The 26598-nt window shown below is 38.9% G+C and overlaps 1 protein-coding gene across 1 annotated transcript in view; it reads left to right on the plus strand.

The window, feature by feature from the left end:
* fndc3ba (fibronectin type III domain containing 3Ba) overlaps nucleotides 1-26598 on the plus strand; it is a 125028-nt gene that overhangs the window by 51571 nt on the left and 46859 nt on the right. The window contains exons 4-6 of the mRNA XM_079876099.1: nucleotides 22137-22213; nucleotides 24619-24850; nucleotides 26028-26303. Of these exons, the coding sequence (XP_079732225.1) occupies nucleotides 22137-22213; nucleotides 24619-24850; nucleotides 26028-26303 (585 nt within the window). The remainder of the gene's footprint in view (nucleotides 1-22136; nucleotides 22214-24618; nucleotides 24851-26027; nucleotides 26304-26598) is intronic.

The following is a 26598-nucleotide window of genomic DNA, read 5'->3' on the forward strand; positions in this document are numbered from 1 at the left end:
TCTTGTTTTGTTTAGACATTGAATGAACTAGTGAAGTTGAGAGCTGCTGTTATTTTCTGAGGGTGTGCACTACAGTGCAGTATAAATATATTTCTTTCTATGACAGATGCATGACTGCCCTCACCCAGTAACACCTGCATTTGATCCCTTTTACATAGTTCTCTCTTTCTACAGCCCTCTTTTTCCTTTCTCTAAGAGTGTCTGAATCAGCAAAGCATTATTGGCGTGACTGTAAAGGATGACGGTATTACAAAAAGCTTTCAGGTGCTTACAGAGTCCAGGTGTTATGCATAATGGAATTTAAGTACAATAAATAGAATAAAACAGCATGTTGTCATCAATGTCATGTTTGACAAAGCCTTTAAAATCACAGTGGAAACATTGAACTGCAATATTCTTACAAAATATAATGAACGAAAGGAAAGCAACTGGAAATGTTGACCACATTAGCTTGTCTGTTTAGTTTAAATTCAGACATAAAAGGTTTAGTAATTTTCTAAAAATAGGCATTAGGGAAAAAAGTTTATATTGTTCTAACTGGAAAATAACTTTTTATATCTTCCTAACTAGACACAGGTTTGATATTAAAATAAATACATACATAAATAAAGATCTGCATCCCTGCTGTGTACACGTGTACACTCACATAAATGACTTCTAGTTCTAAGCCAACTCTCTTTTTCTTTCCTCTCTTTCGGAAAACCTTTTGTTGGTGAGACTACAGCCAATAACAACAAAGAATTTTAAACAAAGAAAGAAAAAGAATGTTTATGTAAACTCTAAATGATGAAAAGGAGCAGAGTCATGATTACATAGATGAAGAGAATTATAAGAGAAACTGCTCTCTTTCCCTCTCTTGGCCACTTGATGATAGAGGCCTTGAGTTTGTTTCTTAAAGGGTCTGCCAAACACAAGGAGAGAAAAGCGTATAAAGCCTGTTTTTCACCTGGAATTAAGATACGTCTCTGGTCGAGACGAGTTGTTTATGTCTGGTATTAATATGTCTCAAATGCGTATGTGACATATTTTTACTCGCTATGTCAGTGTGTTTACACCTGTATTTAATGATGGGCATTTGTGATTGGATTAATAGCAGGTGTAAACAGGGTCTCAGCTGGTCTCCTTCACTTCTGAGATCCAAAGCCTTGTTGCTGAGCTGTTCTTGAGCTCTGGGTGAGTTAATCCAGGTGTTGATGTAAGCATCAGTTGAAAAGTGTGTGTGTGTGTGTGTGGTTTGGCCTCAGCAATAAACCCCAGATTGTAGACTAGCCTCACTTTCACTTTAAAACAGGAAGTCGTCTGCTCTCCGGCCTTATTTTTCATTTCCATGGGCCTGTTTACACACTCCCAGTGGTGACACCTCTATATGAGAAAGAGAGAGAGAGTGAATGTGTGTGTGTGGCTGCTGGGAACAATGAGTCACAGGTTCAGGGTTAATAGACTGCAACAAAATGCCTTGCCATAATTAAAACAAATCATGCTATGCCTAAAATCTCCCAGTCTCTCCTTCCAAAGGTGTGTGTTTGTGTCTACATCTGTTCACACACATAAGATTACACTACTAAGTTATCGTGTTACATAACCACTTGCTTAACCAACACAAAATAAGTTGTTTTAAAAGGGCTGCAGGATTAATCACAATTAACCCTAAATCGCACTCAAACCGATCTTAGTGTGATAATGAAATCGCAAAGGCTGCGATTATTCGTTTTTTTGTAGCTTGAAGCACGGCTCTGTGATCAGTAAACGCTGCTCCATCTAAAAGCACTGCTAGTTTGAGTTGCTTATAATGTGCAGTTAGAGACCAAACTATACCAAGTATTTCTATTGAAAAACAGCGCCAACGCATGTGTAAACGGTATACACATGATGCCTTTCTGCCACGTTTTTGTTTGTTTTTTGTGAAATATTAGTTGCACATCTTTATTTAGAGCAGGTGGTCTCAATTGAGCTCAAACACAACATATGACAATGCATAGTTTTTTTTTAGAACATAGCTAGTAAAATGGCTAGCTAGAAATAGCTAAAAACTAAAGACCAGCTTGGACCTGCTATAAACCAGCTGGGCAATTCCACGCAAAACTGTCACATCCATAACGCCAACTAAATACAATGGCATTGTGCTGGCGTTATGGATGTGACAGTTTTGCGTGGAATTGCCCAGCTGCCTTATTCCAAAACACAGTTGCCACCTTAAACTGGATTTTTCCAGCAGGGTTGCAGAAGAAGCATCTGAGGCAAAGTTGATACTTAAATTAAACTGAGACCTCCATTCAGTCTCCAGAGCTGTGAAAGAGCAGATGTGTTGGGTTCCTTCATAGCCCAGACACTGGATACACACACATCTCACACTGTCATTTTGCTGATTTACTTTTAGCAGCTATGTGATTGTTGTTTGTGTGCCTCTTTCCACTCTCCACCCTTCAACTGGGTGAGTGGGGAACAAAGGCAGGCCTGCCGGCACAGGAGACATGACGTTAGCCTTGGCTCGCTGGAGCTCTTCCAGGCTCAGAAATAGGCCAGGTTAGTAAAAATAGGGCCTAACACGGGAGGGTCATCTAATAACTCTCACTGCTCCACGGTGCTTTTGTTTCTCAATGTCCACTGGCCCTAAACCCTCTGCAAAGTTCAAACATACTTGAATGGGCATCAAGGTGATGGCTTTTCCTTTTGGTCCTCAGACTGTGGAGGCACCTCTGGAGCACTTCCTAATTATTGTGACTGTTCTTAGAAAATGTCTGTTAAGAAGTCCACAACTTTCCTCTCGGAAATGTATGTATTGTTTACCGAGGCAGATAAGGCTATTTCCTCCTGATAACTACACAGAAACACATTTACACAGTCAATTTGTTTATCTGCACCCGATTCCCCCATCAAGTGAGAATATAAATATTGAGGTCAGAAGAAAAGTCTTGACTCAGCATTGTTTTCCCCTCCTCTCCTTTCATTATTCTCAGAGGATATGAACATTTCACTGAAGGCTTCATGATGTTCACACTTGAGTTCCATTGAAGTGTCAAGTTTGTTGAAGATGTTTCTTCAAAATTCCTTTGGAGAAATAAAAATGGAAACATATTAGATTGTTGTCCTACAGTAAGAGTACAGTATTGTACACTATTCGATCAATGTGGATGGCATAGCTTAGATAACTTGGATAAGATGCTGAAGAATTTGATGAGAAATATTTAAGAAATAATATCTAGCTTGATTGTACTGTGAATATCAAGAGACGACAAATCTGAGATGCAAGAAAAGCAAATGTAAGAAGAAACCTGGAAGAAACTATTTTAAATATTTTTTTTTTTAAATGATTGTCCCCTTTTCTTATGAAAGTCTTAATTAGCTCTTCATTTTCTTGTTTTCTAAAAATCTCAATTGAGATCTCAGTTGTTTGTTTAATTTATTGATTGATTTTTACCTCTTTTTCCTACAAAAGTTTCTATTTACTCTCCATTTACCATCATTGCTCCCTAAGAGACAATTTTGATAATGAGATCTAATTTGTATTTAATTGTTAATTTTACTCCATTCTTATGGAACTCTCTATTTTCTCTTTGTTTACTGTAATTTCTGCATTAATAGAGAGCAAAATGGAAAGAAATGAGATATTAAAGAGATCTTATTTCTTCTTATGTGTCTGCATCTGAATTTATTTTATTTTATTTTAAATCTAATTTTTTTTATATATTTAATTATCATCTAAAAAGTAATTCATGAAACCTGTTACCACAACTTAAATAAATGTTGCAAGTTAAACTAAATAATGCTGACATTATCTTTTTTAGTTCTGTTGACATTATAATGTGGATCATTACATTACCGTAAAATTGTGAGTAATTCAATTTCAAATATCTGCGTTAATTGATTTTTTGGAGGAAAAAGTTCTTACTCAAAGAAATTATCTTGATAACTTTGGAAATTGGGCAGTGGATTTCTACAGTAGTTCCCAGCATGCTTATAGGACTGGATAAGGAAAATAAATGTTGAAATTAAGTGTTATTATTTGATTTGTTTTTTAGTGAAAGGAAAGACCTGTTAGTGTATAATGCTGTTAAGTTTGACATTTTAAAATAGTTTCTATATATAATGTTAAAGTTTTTGTGACTCTCATTGTGCTGAAGAATAGACAACATGAAGGTAAACACTACATTGACACTATAAGCAATGACTGCGCTAATGCCAGTGACAAGTCATATCTTACTTTTTCATTAAACTTGCATGATGAATAAGTTACATTTAGCATGTGCTATGAAATCTGTGGGTTTTAACTGAAAAAGTTAAGAATAATTGTTTACAGTCCAACAAATCAAGTTGGACTTCAAAATGTTACAAAATGCTAAGTTCCTCTAAATCAATTTAGTTTGTTGATTGAATATAATTCTTTCAATGTTGCCGTAGCTCCGAAAGATTGATGCAAACTGTTGCGTTCATTTTTTGTTGTTGTTGAGCCAACATCATTATTTTTTTGTTCTTACCTCCATCCCTTCATTTCATGTACGTAGAGGACCTTTCTAGACTGTTTTTATGGATACATCTCCATCCTCTCGCATGATTTTCTCAGTGCTGTGAAATCACTCTCTATTACAAAACACCTCCATCCACCTCGGAGTCACAGTAGCTTATCGGACTGAGACGGAACAAGATAAGAGCATGAACCGTTGCCAAGCAACTGTGGTTACAAATAAAAAAGACAGCGTTTAGCAGAGACAACTCCTGACACACTTATTCAGTCTCTTAAAAGCTTCTCTCACAGCCCTTCAGCTCCATGTGGTCTGCTGGAGAAGAGATGAGCTGTAATTATGGACAAACACTGATCATTTGCTCAGGAATGTCAATCACAAGTTTGAAGGAGGATGCCATATCTACATAAAGAAATACTGCCGAATGCTTTAATATGAAAATTGTGTTCTCCAAGAGTATTGTAATTGCTCAGATGTTGCTTTTTCATAGCTGAGGAGGTTTGAACGGACAGTTACTTGTTTGTTTTGTTAAAGTACCACCATTTTCTCAGATGTTTTGTCCTGAAATTTCTAAGGAAAATCATTTTTATTTTTATTATATTTTTTAAGACTAAGGTACCAGATGGATCAGTGTGAATTGTTTGGATGCAGGCTAATGCAAATACGAACGGCAGGGCCAGGCATAACAGAGCCAGAGTGGCGGTGACCAAATGTCCCAGAGGTCTGAGCGCAGGACCAGAACCGGATGACTGGGAGTTTGATCAGTGGAATGAGAAGGTGAGGGTGAACTTTTGCAGCGTCTGGAACTAGGACAGATTCTGTGTTCAGTCCAGAACTACAGAGCCACAATATACTGTAGCACATCTTCAGAATACTGAACTAAAGCCTGTTTGTTTTTTGTTTTTTTGTGATGGCGTTATCAGAAGGAAAGAGAACACAGTGACCCAAAACTCTGCTCAGGGCTGGTTTGTTTATCTGTTGACAAAAAGGCACATTTAATTTCTCAATAGTCCTTCCATTTGCTGAAGATCTTTGCTCATTTTTTTCCTAAGGAAAAATACTTCTGCATTCTTTTATCTCCCTATTAGGTTATCAGAAGAAATCTCAATGATGTCTCAAACTTGCCAAGATCTCAAAGTCTGCGATTTAAATTTTTTTTGCGATCAAAATCTACTTGTCGTTTTACTGTATGTCCACCATTTTCCATTTTCACCCCTGGCTTGTTTGGAGCATTTGTTTCGGAACCTGGTGCGTTTTCTCTCCCTTAGTTCGGTTCATTTATGAACACCGCAATCGCGCTTGGATCCACACCAAAACAATCGTTCCGAGATCGCTTGAACAAGGTGGTCTCGGCCCAATTAAAAACGAACTCTGGGGCGGTTTGGTTGAGGTGAGAAAGCAATCCGACCCAACGGACCAACAAACCAGGCGGTATCACTGAGAGTGAACAGAACTCAGTCCTGCTCCAGTTGTCTGCTGCTGCTTGTTTTGTTTTTTTCTCCTCTTTCTTTGAGGAAACATTTATAGATCACTCATGTCTGCTTTGCCAGAAACATTCAAGAAACCCAAATGGGGTTGGCAGTTGATGATGTACATTTTGTGCTTGTATGTCTGTGTTGCTGTGAGCAGCAGTAAATCGGGCTCAGGATTTACTCTGTCTGCCTAGCCGCTATTTCAGTGGTGCGTCCTGTCTCAGTTAGTTCCTGCTCTCCCTCTCTCTTTTACAGTGTTCTCATATGGAATAGCACTGGCAAGCAATAGCAGCAACAACAGGCTATCAACAATAACAGACCTGAGTAGATGTACACATCTGCATCTTGTTCACCACACTTTTGATGTCCACTTTGTTCCTTCGCTCTCTCTGTCCGTCTCAGTCACCCACTATAATTAATTAATTAATTAATTAATCAAATTGTGGGGAAAAAAATTTATCATATTTAAATATTTGATATAATTGTAATACTACTGCAACTAATAATAAAAGGTTCCCAATCTGGATCGGTTCTACGTGTTTACATCACACTCAAAAAAATATTTATTTAATTCTTGAGGCTCAAATTAATCAGAAAATGTCATATTATAAAATAATTGTTATCATTTTAATACTACTGCTAGTACTACTACTATTACTACTAACTATATTCAAAAGTTGCTTCTAATGGCATTAAGATGCTGAATTAAATTACTTTGGATGTAAAAATATGCTCAAGCTCATAACACTCGTAAACAAAGACCACAATGTGGTGTTTATGTGTGGTCTTGTAACAGTCAGTTATGTCATCATTTGACTTTCAAGACAGTGGAAACAAGCTCCGGTTCTGGCACAATAACAGATACAATTTTGGTTGAAAAGTGGTGTCTGATAGGTCGAGCACCAGTTTAGATCCAACTTCAACCATTCTCCTCTCTCCTAATGGCGGCTAAGGTGTTTTCCTCTCTCCAGTACGCCCCTGTATGTAGGTCAGCACCCACAACAAAGCACCAGTGATGTGATATAGCTCCACCGCACTGGAGCTTTGCCGTTTCCTCTCAATGTGGTCACCACATGTGCTGGTTTTTTTTTTTTTAGGCAAAGGAGAGGGAGCGAGAGGGGCTTCATGCAAGTGTTAAATCCACATGCAGTTCTCAGGCTGTTGTTTTCTTATTATAACTAGGTTTGTCTGTTCTTTCAGAAGCATCTTTATCCCCACCCTAAAAGAATGACAACAAAAAGAGGTGGGTTTCCAGATCTCCCACTCAGGTTTCATCAGAGAACATGACACAGCTCAGCATGTCATACTCTGTTGTGGGGAGAGGCTCTGAGAAGCAGTTATTGTGGGAAAGATGACCGATTGGGACTGCAGGCATGGAGAGGACATGGAAATGTAACTCTAGAGATGGATTAGACATCCAATCCGTACATGGTGCCTCCCTGAGAGATGGTCACATGGACGTCTTTCGGAAGGAGAAGGTGCGATTGACAGGATGTTGTGAGAGAAACGTATTTCAGCACTGCTGAAAAGATCATCAGCTGGCCAACAGTAGTGATAGATTGTTTCAGTTATGGATCGTTTCAGATTATACTACGGGGCTGTTGAATGCTTGAATATGATTGGTTGACGAACGTTCTAAGGTGTGCAATTATTTTCAGGGAAACGCATGGCTAAAGTAGTTCCAGGTAGTGCGCTCTCTCTCTCTCTCTCTCTCTCTCTCTCTCTCTCTCTCTCTCTCTCTCTCTCTCTCTCTCTCTCTCTCTCTCTCTCTCTCTCTCTCTCTCTCTCTCTCTCTCTCTCTCTCTCTCTCTCTCTCTCTCTCTCTCTCTCTCTCTCTCTCTCTCTCTCTCTGTGTGTGTTAGCCTCTGTTACTTAATCAATCAATTTTTAGATTCTCGTTGGCTGACAACTGTACCCACTTGTCCAATTAGTGGTCATTACACCTTAAATCAATTACAAAATGTGCTGATACTCTGCCAGTGGAAAGTGATTGTTCAAATTAAGGTATATATTTTATATTATTAGGTTTTGCATTTATATAATTTAATGATAGAACCCCATCCCTATATTTATTTCATATATTTTAATTACAGCACACTCTAGAAACCTACTTCTTTTTATTATTTATAAAATCGAATGTGTTGTTTAGCTGCTGAACAACATGTTAATTCTTTAGCACGTTTGACCAGCATTAACAAGTCTGGAGCAGCATGGAAATTCATGCTGGTGTACGCTGGACTTTTCAGCGGGGAGTTGCCAGTGAGCGTCGTTTAAGAGACAGATAGAGGGTGAGCGATATTAAGGCTCCTAGAGATGAATGTTTCTCCCCTCTGAGTGTCTGTTTTTCCCGGCGGTTGATATAAATCTGTAAATTGCTCTTGATTTGGGTGTCTGCCTCAGCTGGACTGCCTGCTGCTTCTGCAGTGTTTACAGGACATGAAGTGTGTGTCTCTGTGGCCCTGCTGAGGTCCATATATCACCCCTAACGCTCTCTGGGAGATCTTTCGCTTTTGGTGTGGTGCATGTACCAGGCTGATGGATGGAGGACGAGCATGGCCCTGGAGGTCCTGTTGGTTTACGTTGTGTTGGAGTTGTATTGGAAGGGTGATGGACCACCCATGTGCTGGCCTCTCTCTTTCGGTCCTCCCTGCTCATCTCATGGACAGGAATATACACAGACTCCAGCTTTACACAGGCATCCCAGAGAGATCCTGGGTCTCTGGGCTCAAAACCCTTCACACGCACATACAACATCTAAACAGCGTGGAGTGTACACACATGCGATTTAAGATTAGTAGGTTTACAGAGCTGTATTGTCAAGGCACCTGCATGTATATACATCATTCAGGAAACATTTCAGAGACGAGCAACACATCCGGTTAATGGGGAAAGTTCATAAGGGACACTCTACTCTTTTGACTAGTGCTTGAGGGATATGGGTTTTTCAACAGCTGATGGCAATGTCATTTAGCAAGCACATTCACACTATCGTTCAAAAGTTTGAAGGTATATAAGATTATTATTATTATTATTATTATTATTATTATTTTTTTTATTATTTAATTTTTTTATAGGAGTCTCTGGTGCTCACCAAGGCTGCATTTATTTGATGATAAAATAATGTTATCATGAAATATTAGTGTCACATGATCCTAATCTAACATCTAATATGCTGATTTGCTCAAGAAACATTTCTCATTATTATTATTAATGTTTAAAACAGGTTTTGTTTTCTTTTTTTCAGGGTTTGTTAATTTTTTTAAGTTAAGTCAACTGATCACTTTTTAGAGTGTTGATGAATAGAAAGTTCCTAAAAACAGCATTTATTTGAAACAGAAATATTTTGTAACATTTTAAATGTTACATATTATTATATTAATAACTGTTGTTAATGCAGTTATTCATGCAAGAAATTATTATTAGTCATAAAATATTCAGAATAAGGTTGTTGCTGCTGCTAGCTTTGGTCAGATATATGTACAGTAGTCAACATTTGAAGTGGATCAAAACCTTTCATCAGAGTTATACATGAATTTTGAACAATGCCCATTCCTGTCTTAGTAGAACTTTGATTAACTTTTTTTATCCACTTCAAATGTTGACTACTGTAATTGGTGGTCAAAACTTTGGAGACTTATTTTTTTGCATTGCTGTGATATTGTATGCCCAGTGAAGAGGCCATCATTTCATGATTTCACTTGACATCAATTCATAAAACACATTAGTGCACACATCACTTTTTTGTCCACGTGCACGTGCTTTGCTTTTTTTCTTCTTCCATGGAGCAGTTTTTGGGGGAATAAAGCGTGAACTGTCTATGTAAATATAGAGAAAGCCCGAGTAAGTCAGGAGGGGCGTGTGTTCTCAGGGGGGGATCAGTCTCGGTTCAGGGGCTTTCCTTTCCCACAAAGGCCTACTATACAGGGGAGCGATCCCAGGGGAAGGGGAAGAGAAAACTGAGCTGGCAGGGAAGAGCGGGGTTGGGCCTCACTGAGAGAACAAGTCCTCCTCAGGGCACTGTGCTTTCAAAGGTTTACATGCTCCCAAGGTTTCAACTTTACGAGGCCTTATACCTCTACAGCTGTTTGACCTGCCTGTGAGTGAGGATGGGTGTGCATATGCTCTTTCATAGGGTGGAGGCAAGTATGGGGCATCTTTTTTAGTAGGGGCAGGGTTCTGTGTTGATGAGGTCATTGTAGAGGACACGGGCAGGTATGGACAGACATCATTGAAGCTGCATTCCTCTATTTAATATTAGTAACAAATATTATAGTCGTTTTAATTTCCATTCTAAATTCCAGTTTTATTTGATAGTAATCATTTTTTTTCCAGCAAGCATGCATTAAATTGCTAAGTGACAGTGGGTGTAACGTTATATCATTATATCGATATAATGTGATATAAAATGCAACGGTATGTATCTGTGATGTGAACTAAATAAATCACTATATAGAGTTGGTTTTATCCAAGACTCAGGTAAATGTATTCATAAGGTATAGTTCACCCAAATATGAAAATTGTCATCATGTACTGACCCTCAGGTCGTTTCAAACCTATAAGATTTTTCTTCATCTTCCAAACACAAATGAAGATATTTTTTATGAGAGATTCCTGTCCCTCCAAGTCCATTCCCTTAAAACTTAAAAGATCCCAAAAAGGTCAAAGGTCTCGTAAAAATAATCAATTGAGTGGTTTAATTTAAGTCTTCTGAAGAGACACAAGCTCTTTGTATGATGAATAGATTTACTGATCAGCACACACTGTATAGTAAACACGGACATTCAAACGTACATGCTTGCCAGGCGAGAACGACATGAGGGTGAAAGGGTTCCTACGCAGTTTGGAAAAGTATGGAATTTGATTTGAGTGATTTCCAGGAATGGATAAGTATGGGAAAAACTATTTCCCCGGTTCGGTTTTCTAGAATATAAAATTAAGTGTACATTTTCATTATGCAAAACTATTTGTCTTTACCATAAGCGAGTCTCTTTTGAACTTCACTAATGAATGTTTACTTAATTCCCACTCAAAGCGATGCTTGCCTTACAGTATTTTATGAACAAGAAAAATACAAGTAAAAGCTTTAGCAGACATGTAAGCGAGAATAATAAGTGTCCTCATTAGGGTATTAGATACTTGGCTACTGAGTTGGGTGGAGACGTGCAGCATTCAGCTGGAGCTGCCAGAGTTTAAAAGGACAGACGTGTAGGAGCACACCCAGCGCACGTCCCACACTCCACACACTCTTCATGACTGGGAGCCATGTTTGACAGTGTTAACTTTTTAGGAAACATAGCATTTGCCTGTTTCCAAAGCAGGAGCAAGCAGCTGCTCAGCGTCTTCTCCTGCAGGGCATGTGTGCGTTTGAGTGAGAACAACTGAGAGAAAAAGAAAATTTGACAAATATATATCTAGGGGGCAGAGAGTATGTCATCTCATTATGGCCCTATAAATGTACTGGGGTGTAGGCATGTTTATGTTGACTTTTAAATGTTAAAATGTTCACTTGGATCCTGTCATACATCTGTTAAGGCGGGTGTACACGGTGCGATTTTTGCTGTTTTACGAGCTCGCAGATGGTCGCGTGGAAATCGGTGATGCTCGCATAGTCGCAGCTCGCAGCATGTGAGAGGAATTACGAGCAGAGCGGACCACGTTACGAGCACCTCCTGATAATTTTTAAACATGTTTAAAAAATTTGGGGAGTCGGCCCGATTTTCACCAGTGTATAGGCTGTCCCCTATTGCCAAATCATACACAACCACACAGGCTAGATCGATGGGGCTATACTCAGTGGCAGCAACCATACAGGTGTGCGCATACAGTCTCCCTCACACACACACACTCTCTCTCTCTCTCTCTCTCTCTCTCTCTCTCTCTCTTTCTTTCTTTCTTTCTTTCTTTCTTTCTTTCTTTCTTTCTTTCTTTCTTTTTCTTTCTCTTTCTTTCTTTCTTTCTTTTTCTTTCTCTTTCTTTCTTTCTTTCTTTCTTTCTCTTTCTTTCTTTCTTTCTTTCTTTCTTTCTTTCTTTCTTTCTTTCTTTCTTTCTTTCTTTCTTTCTTTCTTTCTTTCTTTCTTTCTTTCTTTCTTTCTTTCTTTCTTTCTTTCTTTCTTTCTTTCTTTCTTTCTTTCTTTCTTTCTTTCTTTCTCAATTTATGTTGAAAGGAATGACTACTGTTCTCTGCTTTTCAACAAATCATTTGCACACACATTTCTGTAATTTTTCTATCTGAAGCTATAGTTATAGCTATAGCTATAGTCCAACACAAACTCCACATAATGATAAAAAAAAACAAAAAAAATATTCTGCTGAAGCTCGTCAGGCCAAACGTGATTCGGATCAACTTCGGACGAAAACACGGATCAACATCGCCACTCGCTTGTAAACGTATTGGTTACAATCTGAAACATCACCGCTAGAGGCCATTGAAAACTACATATAGCCCCTTTAATGTTAGTTAATAAAAATACAGCTGTTCATTGTTTGTTCGTGTTAATTCACAGTGCATTAACTAATGTTAACTAATACAACTTCTGATTTTAATAATGTATTAGTAAATGTTGAAATTAATATTAACTAAGATTAATAAATGCTGTAGAAGTATTGTTCATTCTCAGGTCATATTAACTAATGTTAACTAATGAACCTTATTGTAAAGTGTTACAGAGTATATAATAAAAATATAATAATAATAATTTTATTTTGCAGTGCAACTGTAAAATTACAATAATAATATGTTTGGCTTAATTTATTTTTCAAACGTTAAACCATTGAGCTTTTATTTTGGCAGAAAACTGCAGAGTGACCTGCAGAGTACCTTCTCTATTGACAACAGTTGTTTTATTAGCACTTCTCATTATAAGTCTGTGAAGATAGTTAGCACATGTTGCATCCCCAAATGCACATTATAAGTGAGCTGCTCTGAGTCACTGGTTTCACAGACAAGGCTTAAGCCTAGTTCCAGACTAAAATGCATGTTTGAGCTGTTTTAGCTTAAAGCAACTTGCTCTGACATATTTTAAAATATGTCAGTGCCATTATTCTGTCTCAAGATGCACACCAGTTTTTTTTTCTAAGGTACATTTATAAAAAGCTACTTAAATGGCCTAATTGAACCTAACATACTAGCCTAAGTTTTTGTTCCTAACCAGCCACAACCGCAAGCGATGAGCGGCAGGACATGTTGACATTTGCTTGAATTATGTCACATTGCTGGAATCATGGTTAGGACGTGTCAAAATACAAACAAAATTATGTCACTGCTGTTTTGCATAGAGTCAAACCCCCTTTAGTATTGCAGATCTAAATGTCACTTTTTAGACCATCATCACACTAAAACCCCATCTGAAGTGGCATCTCTAAATTTACTTAAAGTACTGCTCCTAAATGAAAAAAAGGAAAAAGATAAACTGGTCAAAATCTCTCATCATCCAACAACCAACTATTTGACCATCGTCTCCCATCCCTATTTTTAGTGCAGTCTCTGTTTTTCAGACACACCTGATAAAATTCTCACATATATATTGTGACAGACCGAATGTCCTTCCTTTAACAGGTAACAAAAAAGCCTTGGGGTTGTTAAGTGATATCATCCCATGACCTCTAGGTCAAAGGTCAAACCCTTTTGTCTTTGGTGGATTGATATATCTGTTCTTTATTTGGGCTTGTTTGATGTTTTAAGTGTTTGTAAGAAGGGAAGTGTCTTGAGCAAGCTTAGGCGTGCAGAGTCAGATGTGACTGATACCATGCGGTCTGTGTCTCGACCCTGCCCTGCCTGTGGCGGTGTGCACGTCTGCCATTCATTAAATGGATATATATGTGTGCAGTCTGGCCGTGCAGCTTTCACCTCCGTTTCAACCTATTTGCTACTTCATTTTTTGTTATAAAGCCTCCAAACCTCAAAAACACGTAATTTATTTATAAATCATGAGAGGTTTTTTGTTCCTGCGCTTTCCCTCATGTTTTCATAAAGTAGCCTGGTAGATAAGGCTTCAAATCCAGCTGAATCTGCAAGATACATTGGGATATTGTTATACATTGCTCTGATTGGTTCCAGAAATCTCTTAGGAAAATGTTTGAGTGACACCGCCTAATCCCAAGTCATGCTTAGTTTAGTTTAGTTAGGACCAGATACTCATCAATTGGTCTAATAATACACTTGATGAGATTCTAATGGAGCTGGTGATGAATCGAGTCCGAGATCCTTCCAGGAAGAGATGATGAGCGCAGCTCTTTACTGGACTTCTAAATCACACTCTTTTATGGGCCCATTTCTCTCCTTAAAGGGCCTGACTACATTTGTACTCCTCTAATGTGACAGATGAGCAGCTTTTAAAGCACCATGTGGTATGTGAATGGAGTTTTCTAATGATGGTGTAAGTAAAAGTGTGTGTTAATGTGTGTGTGTGAGAGAGGATGGTCCCTACAGACTGCAGCTGTGCTGAAGCATGTCTTCATCTCTCTTTACAGTCAACCGCAGCAGTAAACACGACACTGTGAGCGTGTCTGACGCTCTCCATCTGCATTGTGCAACAGCAAATGCATGTCATCAAGTTGATTAAAGCAACATCATGCTAATATATTCAGTCTCATGCATACTTTTTTTTAGGATTAGCAAACCAAATAATAATTTTAGAAGAACCTATTGAAAACACATTGGTCGATCTCTAATCTCTCCCTATATCCCTATAATCCCTATAGGCTTTGTAATACGAATATTTAGCAAGCTACATCCACCGTAGCTGCTTTGCTAACAACTCTGCTGCCTAAGAAAACAAGCTAACGTGCATCATGTTGGATTTATTGAAATGACCTGTTTTTGAGTAGTACGTTAATATTTTGATGACATTATGAACTGTGGAAGTATGGAAGCTATGTTGGATTTATTCATTAGCTCAAAACAAATAGCGGGAGTGTTAGCAACTAAAGTTTGTTGGGAACCTTGGCGCTTTTCTGGTTGAACAAAGAAAAGTGCGTCAATATGATATAGTACTGTATTTTGCTGCCAAGAACAAAGCTTCACATTGATCCATTTTGGTTTAATGTGTGTTGCCATAGAACAACGTTTCAGAGTTCAAGGGCGTGAGCACATCAGAGTACAATCTGCGAGTTGATCTTGTAATTGCGATAATCCAGACATACGAACCCAGCGTTAAACTCTGACATTCATCTGTCTGTCAGACTAAACATGCCTCAGCAAAACCTGACCAAAGCAGCATGATAAACTGTACCCTGCTCTGTTAGCACACGTATGTTGCAAATTCATCTGAAATATGTTTTTCATTGACAATATGTCAGATTTTAAGGATGTATGTTTTTTCCATAGACGCCTCAGGGAACCTACATGTGTTTAATAATCAGACATGATTATTACATGAGATTGTCTGTCACTTACACCCTCATAATAAGTGTAAATGTTATGTCCAGACTGGAACACAAACTGCATTAATTGGTCTCTGCTGTATAAAAATTTGTCAGTGACTGTTGGCCTATTGTAGTTGGTCAAGCACATTCAATTCTTATCCAGTCATAACAAACACTGTCAGACTGCGCTAACCTTATTTGTGGTTATTGGCACGCTTCAAATTGATCTTCCACGTTAAGATTCGGTCATTTGGCTTTTTAGACCTTTTTAGGTAGTCAAATGCCAAGATTAAAATATCAGGTTTTTTTGGGCGAGGTTCTTAAGGTTTTCGCCTTCTCCTCATCATCATAAACCCCTTTGAATCTTCTGCATAATAGACTCATTGGTCTGACTAACTGACTATAAATATAGCACTGATGACTTACTGAAAGACTGAATACACTGATGACCGATTAACTGACTGACTAACCAAATATAATACTCACTGACTGACTGAATTTAGCAGTGACCCATCAACTGATTGATTGAAATATTGCTGGCTGGGGGATACATTTCTGACTAATTTAGGCCTGCTGAGTGACATACTAGCATAATTCAGGCCCCAAATTCCTCCTAGCGGGATGGATGGTTTAGGATAGGCTGTGCTCCTGCATGGATTTCTACAGCCTCTTGACTAGGCTGGATGTCTGTGGCTGGAATTTCAGTGTTTTCTATGCCAAATCAAATATGGTTTTATACATTCTACCTCCAACAGGGTCCCATTGAAATGTCATAAAATTACATTGATGTCCTCAGGGCTGCTGTGAAAGTAAACAAATATCCACCAAATCTATTTATTGTTGGAAAATTGATGCATTCACTCAATAAATAATGAATGTTCAAGGATTTTATTGGCCGGGTGAAGGTCTAGGATGGAAAATATTCTCACTCCAGATATAAGGAAGAAAGTTGACAGTTTTCCCCTCTCTCTCTCTCTCTCTCTCTCTCTCTCTCTCTCTCTCTCTCTCTCTCTCTCTCTCTCTCTCTCTCTCTCTCTCTCTCTCTCTCTCTCTCTCTCTCTCTCTGTCTCTGTCTAATTATAGTCTGGTATGACTGAATTAATTAAAATATTGCAATACATAGTGATTTGTTCCATGTTGCAATAAAACAAGCATATACATTTTAATAATTATAATCAAGGTCTTGATTTCATTGGAAAACACTGGAAAGTAGAATGTCTGAAATGTATAATTACTTTATTTAAAATGAATACTTTATTGGTCAGAAGTGTCAGTAAAGACTTTTATATTGTTCCAAATGATTTCTATTTAAAATAAATGCTGTTCTTTTCAACTTTCTATTCATCAAAGAATCCTGAAAAAAGTATAATGTTTTCTACAAAAAATATTAACACCACAACTGTTTTCAACATTAATAATAATAAGAAATGTTTCTTGACCAGCAAATCAGCATATTAAAAGGATTTCTGAAGGATCATGTGACACTGAAGACTGGAGTAATGACTTTGCCATCATGCCACATGAATAAATAACATTTTAAAATAATATTAAAATAGAAAACAATTATTTTAAATTGTAATAATATTTCAACATATTGCTGTTTTTACTGTATTTTTGAGCAATTAAATACAGCCTCTGTGGACATAAGAGACTTCTTTGAAAACATAAAAACAAACTTAAATGACCCCAAAGTTTTTAATGTGGTAACTTTACAGAATATTATAATGTCAGTACAACAATAACCTTTACCTCTAGCCTGTGATCTTTTCCTCAAACAAAATCTACTGTGAACACACAACACTAATGTAAATGACATTAGAACACTGGAATATAGCGCATTCATTTGGACCGCATGATGCTTTTAAGGTGTTTTTATGTTTTTGTGCTTTTTGAAGCTTGACAGCCCCTACAAGCTGTTCTTGTGTGAGGACTTTTTTTTTTTTTTTTTTTTTTGCTGAACTATAATTTTAAATTGGAGTGTTGTACCCTATGCATGTGTGCAGCGTGACCCAGGCTATGTATTGATAAAGGCTTGTTTGAGGGTAGCAGAACCTCCAGCAGATCATAATGTCCTGTGAAGGCCTGATGCTGATGCCCCCTTAGGACAAGAGAAAAGGGCTTGGTGCTGCCATGGAGGTCAGGCTGTGGGACTTAGACTTGGCCTCATTGGGTTCTTGTTGCGCTATGTGTGTGTGTCTGTTGGCTGCAGAGCTGCAGGAATGCTGGTGTTTGCTAAGTGGAGAGAACTACAGAGACTGTCCAAACACACGTCTGTTTGCCAACTGGGAACATATTGCTGTCTCTGTGCTGGGAGCCTCAGTGGCGGGCCCCTGAATGGAGCCTCTTGTGCGGAGAGAGAGGAGAGCTGGCCACTGAGATTGGAAGACGACAACGCTTAGTGCCACTGCCCACTCCAGTATTCTGGAAATGCTACAAGACGACACTGTTACCCCGTTTGAAACCTAGAAAACTGTTATCTGTGCTGCAGCCTTCCAACGCTGCTCATATTAATGTAGATTTGTCAGAGTGCACGTTGGGTTATTGTTATCTGTTTTAGAATGAGGGTACTCTGCTGTTCCCATCTCTAGCGGGCCTGATAAATTGAATGGTATGATGTATTGGCTTACCTTTAAAGGCATTCCTTTCCAGATTAACCCACCTGACGTCTTTGAATTTCTAATCACATTTCAAATCACCTCCTTTATGTACCCATATCCCTGCCTTATGCAGTCTATAAAATATTGTCCCATCCTAATATACATGTTTTGGGGAAAAAAACAGCATATTTGTTTCTGCACAGTATCCAGGTTATACAGGTTATTGTATACTTGACCAGCACTGGAGTGTACTTCTGACATGGAGTGTGCATCAAAGGCACAGAATGTTTTAGCTATGATAATATATATGGAGAGTATGGTTCAGATCTTTGGCATGCTTCTGGACACTCATGTTGGAGAGGAGATGAGTTTTGTTGCATTGCTGTGGAGTGGCTGAAAGAAAGCTGCCAGTGTGGGCTCAGTGTAGACTCATGAGTGCTCTCTGTATGTACAGTACGCCATCAGGGAGAGCAGGGCTGAAAAGGTGTCCTCTGTGTGCTCGGCATGCACACCAACTCGCACTCCACCAGGCCTGACCGTGGTTCCAGGCAGCTCCCAGCCTCAAACTGAACGCTTCATTAAAGCGTACTGACTCCCCTAGGCCCACATGTGTTCCCCGTGCTCCACTGTAGAAGAAATAAGGGATGAATAATGTATTTCACATAGAGCCTTTCTCTTCCTCTCTGCGTAGTCATGTGCCGGACACTCATGGACTCTCCAGAGTATAGGTCCCTCATATTATACATACTTCCTGTTTCCAGTCTGTGCTTCTGACACACCAGTACAAAGAAAAATTATTCCGGCTGTACTATAGGACCATGTCATGTCAGAAGTATAAAATACAAAATGTATGATGAATGCACTGTTGTTGTTGTTGTTGTTGTTGTCAAATACTCACCGAAACAATCTTCCTTCATGTGAAATTGGTAATAGCATAGTACTTGATAAGTATATTCTTGTACCATGGTACTTCAAGGTACTTGAAAGAATTCCTTGGTACTTTTTTATTAATAGCTATATGTGTCTGTGTGGTGATACGTTTATGGTGATAGATTTTCTGTGGTGACACCACAGCTCATACGGTTCTCATGTCGATTGGCGAATGTATCTCATCTTTTGACAGTTTTGGCATTCCCACTTCTGGTAAGGTTTATAGCCAAGCCTGGAGAAATAAACCCTCCTCAGCACTACTTGATATTTTTTTTCCATGACTACTTGCCTAATTTTCCTTTGCCATGGCTTACAAATAAAGAAAATAATATCATTTATTACAACTTTCACAGAGATCATTTATTTCTTGGTTCAAGATATTCAAGATCGCCACACAGAGTTGGATTGAGCGCAAAATGTGTTTCCTTTACATCAGCAAGAATAATCTGAAAAAGCCAAAGTTCTCCCTGTCTGTCTGCTGAGTTAATTATTTCACTTATTATGATGATCCTAGTACATTTGTTTCAGCTGTGTTTGTGTAAATACTAATGTGGGTGGGTGTACACAGGACAGACCTTGATTTCTTGTACTAGTTAAGTAAAGATGGTTAAACAAACAACTTGCACCTACTGTAAACCCACCCACTTGCACACTTTCATTTACTCACATACACCCTGACTGGCAAACACCCACTCATTCGACTTTGCTCTGACTGACAAGCTGTTTGTGTTTATCATCATAGACTAATTTGTTCTACAAGGATTTGTTCTGCTAGCAAGGTCACTGTCTCGGGCCACTCACACAGGGTCCCTGTTGTGCAGCACTCTTACATGTGCACACACACACACTTCCAGTAAGGACTCCTCCTCTGTTCTCACCAGTTAACCAAAAAAGGTCCTTTGATGTCAGCTGGAGTCTAGCTGTTACTGGAAAAACAGCTTCTGAAAAATTCTTTACCCCTCCTGTTGCTTTGTGAGTTTTTGTGTTAATTATGTTCACTAGCTTTGCCTCACCAAGTCTTCAAATCATCTCACACTTTGAAACTGTAACTTTCTAAACTATACTCCTCCTGGTTTTAAACTACAGTCATTCTCTAATCTCTACTCATTTAAAAATGTAGTTGGCTGCAAACGACTAGCGATAAGTGGCTAGCTGTTGTAGCCTGGATGCCAGCCGAACTTAGCCCCGCCCACAACATTTGAGGTCGGGAAGTTTGGTCTGAACTTGATCCGTTGTGGAGCAACTGTGCTCGAACCAGAGCTGTTCGGACCAATCAAATTGTCAGGGCGGGCTTTACACGATGATGGACAGATGATGAACGGTAATGTAATCATCCAAGTCACCAAAGAGCACTTGGGTTGAATTAATTTACAACAAAGATGACTGCCGCTGTAGAATTGAGATGTGTAGATTCCGCCATCACGCGATGGATTCACACTTATGTTATAGAAGATATCGACAGCACATTCATTTTAAAAGAGGAATAGAGAACTGCAATCAAGGCATTTGTCGATCAGAAAGATGAATGAAGAACATACGTCACCTACTCCGTTGCTCTGATTGGTTGTAGGTCTATCCAATTGAGTACAGAGGCATTTTCTTTCCTGGTTCGGTTGAAACACGCCCCTTAATCACAGCCCAATGGAGCAGTATCAGACTCACATTCTGACTAGAATCTGAGTATGACGACGTCAGGCTACAACTCTATTGTTAGACTGAGTAGGGCTAGGTCTAGCACATCCAAAAGAACTGAGGGAAACTTGAGAACTTGTTTAGAGGGAAAATTTTCACACTTTACATGTGTAACATCTTCTGAGAAAGATTCATCCCTCCTTTCTCTCCTATTCTAGTGCCTATTTTATGAAAACGTTCCAGTTGAGCAGTTCTGGAATGTTCCTTCAGGATATGACATAGTAGTGACTAGCAGTGTTGTTGTGAACAGGCTTTGGCAGCTAATGAAGAATGAACTGTAGAATTCATTACAGTCCATCCTGTGATTTATACTGGCTAAAGCATTGCAGAGCTGACTGCTGCTGTCTCAGAGGGGGGGACGATGTCTTTACCAGATTTTGCCAGACCTCCGCTACTGTGAGCAGAGAGACAGACCGCAGTGGAAAAGTCAACAACACAATTTGGATTTGCCTTGGATTTGAATATATGTGTTCCAGTGAATCTAAAAATGGCTAATGGGGATTTGTGTCTAGTTTACTTTAGACTAAATAGTGGATGCTTTTATCCTAGAATTTTAAGTTCAAACTGCTGACTCTGTACAGTATATTTGGAAACATCATAATTTTTATAATTCCATTATGCTGTTAAAATGATACATTTCCCCATCCATTTCTTCTCTATCAATCTTAACACCTTTAGGGTGTAAACAAATCAACTTAGTTGATGTTTCTGAGCAAATAAAGTGAATGTTTATGTAGAGTAAAGTCTCACAGTTTGGGCTTAAGTTTGTTGTAAGTATAAAGACAGGTGGGTGACTTGACATGAACGGTGATCCCATCAGTCAATCAAAGTGAGCAAGGGATCTGGAGAATAAGTGTGCAGTAAATCAGGCCTGATGAGAGGCACTCGGGCAACGGGACAGTTTCCATGTTGCTTGAGTCCTTTCCAGTCCTCCACAACTCTCTGTCTGGACTGCTCTAGTTCCATTACCCACAGCCCTCTTTGCCATGCCAAGTGGGGTGGCCTTTATTGGCCTGTTTGCTTTGCTTGTTTGTATATTCTATCCCTTGCTGGTTGGTATCTAGTAGTTAGGCTGGTTGCCAATGAGGATGGAATGATATCTATATTTATAATCATTTTCAGCAGTGCATAGTTTGGGTGCTTATCAGCAGGCCCAGTCAGAATCTGCAAATTTTTGGATTTAAACATGGTAGAAAGTGTTAAATGGAATTAAGAATGCTGCACTCTAAAAGCATAGATCTGCTCAGCCAAAATATTTTATAACTGAACATGCAATGGCCAGAACATTCACGGGAATTTAATGAATAACTTGCATTTCAATTCTGTGGAAATCTGTTTTCTGAGGAAGTCTGGGCCTGCTGATCAGATGCCAAACTTATAAATATTTCTACTTTGTTTTAACCAAAAGCAACATAGCTGACCAAGACAACAGTTATTCACAGATTAATTTAGCTAACCATGTCAACTTATCAAGTTGTGCATTTCTTCTTTACACTCATTCTGGTCCTTTTGTTTTGCCCTTTTGTTCCTCAAGTGTTCGTAAAATAGAAATGTTTAGCATACTTTATAACAAACTGAGGTGAATTTGAATATTTGACCATTTGTTTCTTCTATGTGCACAGGGCCTGCAGAGGTTCCGATGATGTCACCCAATGGATCCATCCCACCCATTCATGTGCCTCCTGGCTACATCTCCCAGGTGAGTGCAACGTTTCAAGTTAATATCATTAATAAATATGTCTTTGGAAAAGGAAAAATTGTATTATATTATTTTTACTATTCCCTCGGTATCTGAAAAGAAGGAATAAAGAAAACCATAATAGACTCACAATGGAAGCCAGGAACAACATGCCACATGTCTATACTTTTTACACTTCATTTACATGACACTACACATTATAAATTAGTTGTTACTTGAGCATGTGCTTGCAAGTGTGCTTGTGGGACAGCTTCCATATTTTGGGGAAAGAAAAAAAATCTGACTGTAATGCTGACTGGACCGACCACCTCCCATCCTCTTACCTCTGTAAATGAGACCTGTGGTCTTTCCAGGGCTCTTACTTCTCTATTATGATCCATTAGACATTATACAAGAATCTGTCATCGTTCCAAACTCTGGCAGATGAGAGGAGTAATCAATATGTAGCGAGTGCTGATCTGGAATGAGCTCTCCAAACCGTAATTCTTATCTCGCTCATGATCGGCCAGACATGAAAGCAGACCCCTGACCAGTAGCAGTTGGAGAGATACAATCAGCACGACAACGGCTCTGGGCCTGAAGCCTAGTGGTTACATTACGTCTTCATTTATAGTTCAACAGACCTCACCTCAACATCTATCCACAAGCTGACACATGCCATTTCTGACTCTATGCTGGTGTTAGAATGGACTATTAAGAATATTTGCTTTGAATAGATTGCAATTTAAGAAAAGTTGATTTCCTTATTCACAAGATTATTTATTTAGACCTGTTGTTCTTAACCTCTATGTTAAGAAGAATCAAAAATGGGTTGTAGTGGGTCTTGTTTTCGTGACTTTCACGCAGTGTTTCTATTGATGCGCTTATTACAAGGAGATTATTCCTCAAGGGCACAATGGTAATTGCTCATGGCACTAATGTAAAAGATGCAAATGCCAGCTAGAATGTCATGGAGCGCCAAGCAGAGAGTAAATACATGTTGAAATGTCATGGATAGTCTAGCAAAGTTGAGGAGATATTCCCCACCTGACCCTGTAAACAATGATGAGTAAAGGTTGTTATCTGGTGATGTTGTTTACAAGAAAGGCAGATTAGAACACAAACAGATTAGGCTTCTGTTTACTTATAGTGGGTTTCCTAATTTTTCTGTACTCTGCACTCTGAGTAGGAAAACAAAGTAGTCATGCACCTATTTTCTTTTTGAGGGGGTGCCAGTGGCAATCCTGGCTCACTTAGTCGGTTAGGTGAGATAAGACAGGACCAAAGGGACAAACATTACAGTAAATACTTCATCAGAAAAGAGAAGAGATGTCGCTGCAAGTGGGAGGGGAAGTTATTTTGATTTAACTATTACAAGGCACACGTTAAAAAAATATGTGATGAAAAAAAGATGATCAAAAAAAAGATGTGCACGGATAAATCATTTATAATAAATATTGCAATATTCCATAAAAAAATAAGAATTGTCAGTTTGGATATTTTTTCTAACTTAAAACCCACTTAAAAATCATGCCCACTTAGTTTAAATGGGCCTGACTCTTCACCCCTCCTGTGGCAGTTGAAGGAATCTGCTAATTGTCCAAAGGTCATTGTATCTGTGTTTATTTTAGCCCAGTGCCAACTAGGAGCGGGAAGCGCGGTCAGAGCTGTGGGCATCTACCGAAAGGAGACCAGAAACTAGACAGACATTTAATCACAGCTTTTCTTTTTCAGACTAATTCATTTTTATTGTACAGTACAGCTCTCCAAACTTGAGGGCCAGCTGAGAACACCTCTGTTGAGCAATCATAACAACCTCTGATATTTAGCACTCATATTGTCACCCATGACCTTGTTGCATCTGGCAGTGTCGTTGCATTCTCCATATTGTCTCCATCATTTTGTTTCTAGTTGCCTACTGCAGTGGGGCTGGACAGTTGTTTTGTAAGAACTAACATGTTAATAAGGACATTTGTAAAATAACACTGACCCACTCTCAGCTCACATTCCTCGTCCACAGTCAGTCTGATGTCTCTCATAGACATGCATAATGAAACAATGTCTCTCACCGTGTGCACAACATCTGAATGCACAGCAACCCTGAACTTGATCTAAGCTTCGCTGATCACTCTTGACATTGCTGTCTGCTTATTGATAGGCCTGTCAAACAGGCTGTCATATACACACACACATGTAAACACACTCTCAGGGTCAGCAGGTCAGACAGAAGGAGTAGAGTATTGAAGTATTCATTATTATGAAATAATAATGCTTGTTAATAATATGTCATGATATTGCATGATATTTTAAATTTACCACAGTCCTGGAAAAGTTGGAAATGTCAGGCAATTTAAAAAATCTGGGTTTCAGCTCTGGGAAATTCATAAAAAAAATAAAATAAAAAACTTGTTTGTTTCTCACTAAAGGTGCTGGAGGACAACACAGGGGTCCGGAGAGTGGTAGTCACCCCTCAGTCTCCAGAATGCTATCCTCCGAGCTATTCTCCAGCCATCTCTCCAACTCATCACTTACCTCCATACATGGCCCCACCACCATTTATTCCCAACTCACACACGGCCTTCTACCCACCCGTCAGCCCTGGGGACATTTCCCCCCACCAGTACTACCATCATCATATCCCGCCTATGTACAATGAAGGTAGGAGTGCATATGATCACAGCTTACTCTCCTCTTATTCTGGTATTGTCACAATACCAAGTGAAATATCATGATATTTCAGTTCCACTGCCAAAACTGATAAGCTTTTGATAAATTAATACATTTTGATAAATTAATAAATTGATAAAAATTGATACATTTTCTGATAAAAAATGTTTTCAACACTAAAAAAAATAATGCTGTGTGTTACCTTATGAAGCCCCTAAAGCAGTGGTTCTCAACTATGGCCCTCTATGTCCACTTTCCTGTAGAGTTCAGCTCCAACCCTGATCTGCCTATAACCTTTTAGTAATCCTGAAGACCTTGAGCTTTTTCAAGTGTTTGATTAGGGTTGGAGCTGAGTTGAGAACCCCTGCCTTAAAGAGACATGTGACTGTAAAAAGAATAAAATGGGATGGAAATTATATTTCAGTGCTTTGCGTTTTCTCACAAAAGTTTTCCTCTCACGCAAAACCTTTGCACTCCACCGACAAACTTTGTGTTCGCTTGCAAAACTTTTGTGATGGAAATTATATTTGACTGCTTTTTTGTACGTTTTTTTGGGGAACGCAATACTTTAGCTAGAGAAGACAAATTCTTTGAAATATAATTTTTTCTCCAATCTCATATTTTTTCCTATCACCATATCCCATTAGGGGCTCTGTAACTTGTCAGTGTATTTGTAAGTGTAATGCTGCATTCCATTTACTTTGGAAGAGGTATGTCGGAGCTGAGAATGATGTCACACCTGGATTGACCACAATCCAGTACAAAGATCAGAAATCTAAGATGGATGCAAACCTTTGTTGTGCTTGCTTTTTCCAAATAAAAACACATAAAAAAGTGGTATTTTGCACTGATAAAGCCGAAGTATCATGTCAACAGGTAGAGGTTGGATAATACTGTGTGCACCACTGAGTTTGAGACACAGACAAACAGAAGTACTAATAAACAATATATTACTACTGTTGATATGCTGAGAAGCCATATTGTATTCTGAAGTCAGCGTTGTTGAGTTTCCCATTTACAGCTCTGACTTGAAGGGCATTCCAGTTAAAAGTTCTTACTGGGGACTAGGAATTTCCCACTTCTGAGGACAAATGGAACGCACCATAATTTTTCCTATTCCTAAATTTTATGGCAGTTTCATGGTTGAATGATTGTTTTGTTGGCGCAGAGATAATTCCTGTGTACGGGATGAACTACCTTGGGCGGGATGAGCCATACAAACCGCAACCAAAGAAGATGAAGGACAGACTGGAGCGTCAGAATCGTCTCAACAGCCCTCCCTCCATCTATAAGAGCAATGTGGGCTGCAACAACATGTACAATGGCTACGGCAAGGTCCACGGAAATCTTGGGGGTGGTGGAGGAGGGGGAAGCAGTCCCGGAGCTAAAAAAACAACCCGTGGAGCTCGGAGTAGCCCCAGATCCAGCGAGCCAGACTTACAAGGTAAGGACTTTTGCAGTAGTCTAGTCAACAGGGGTCTCATTTATAAAACTGTGCGTAGGAACCTTACTAAAAGTGTACGTGCGCCCGAAAGCCAAAAAAGGCGTACGCAAAAAAATATTGAGACTTATAAAACCGTTCGTACGCCAGAACCTGCGCAGAATTCACTTTGTAAATCCCAGTCAGCGGAAGATTGTGCGCACATGCGTCTCCTCCCCGAAATAACCATATATGGAGCTTACAACGCCTAGTTTTACTATGCAGATCCTCATCTGCATATCATTTGCATATGATCATT

This window comes from Squalius cephalus, assembly GCF_949319135.1.
Source record: "Squalius cephalus genome assembly, chromosome: 7".
NCBI classification, from domain to species: domain Eukaryota; kingdom Metazoa; phylum Chordata; class Actinopteri; order Cypriniformes; family Leuciscidae; genus Squalius; species Squalius cephalus.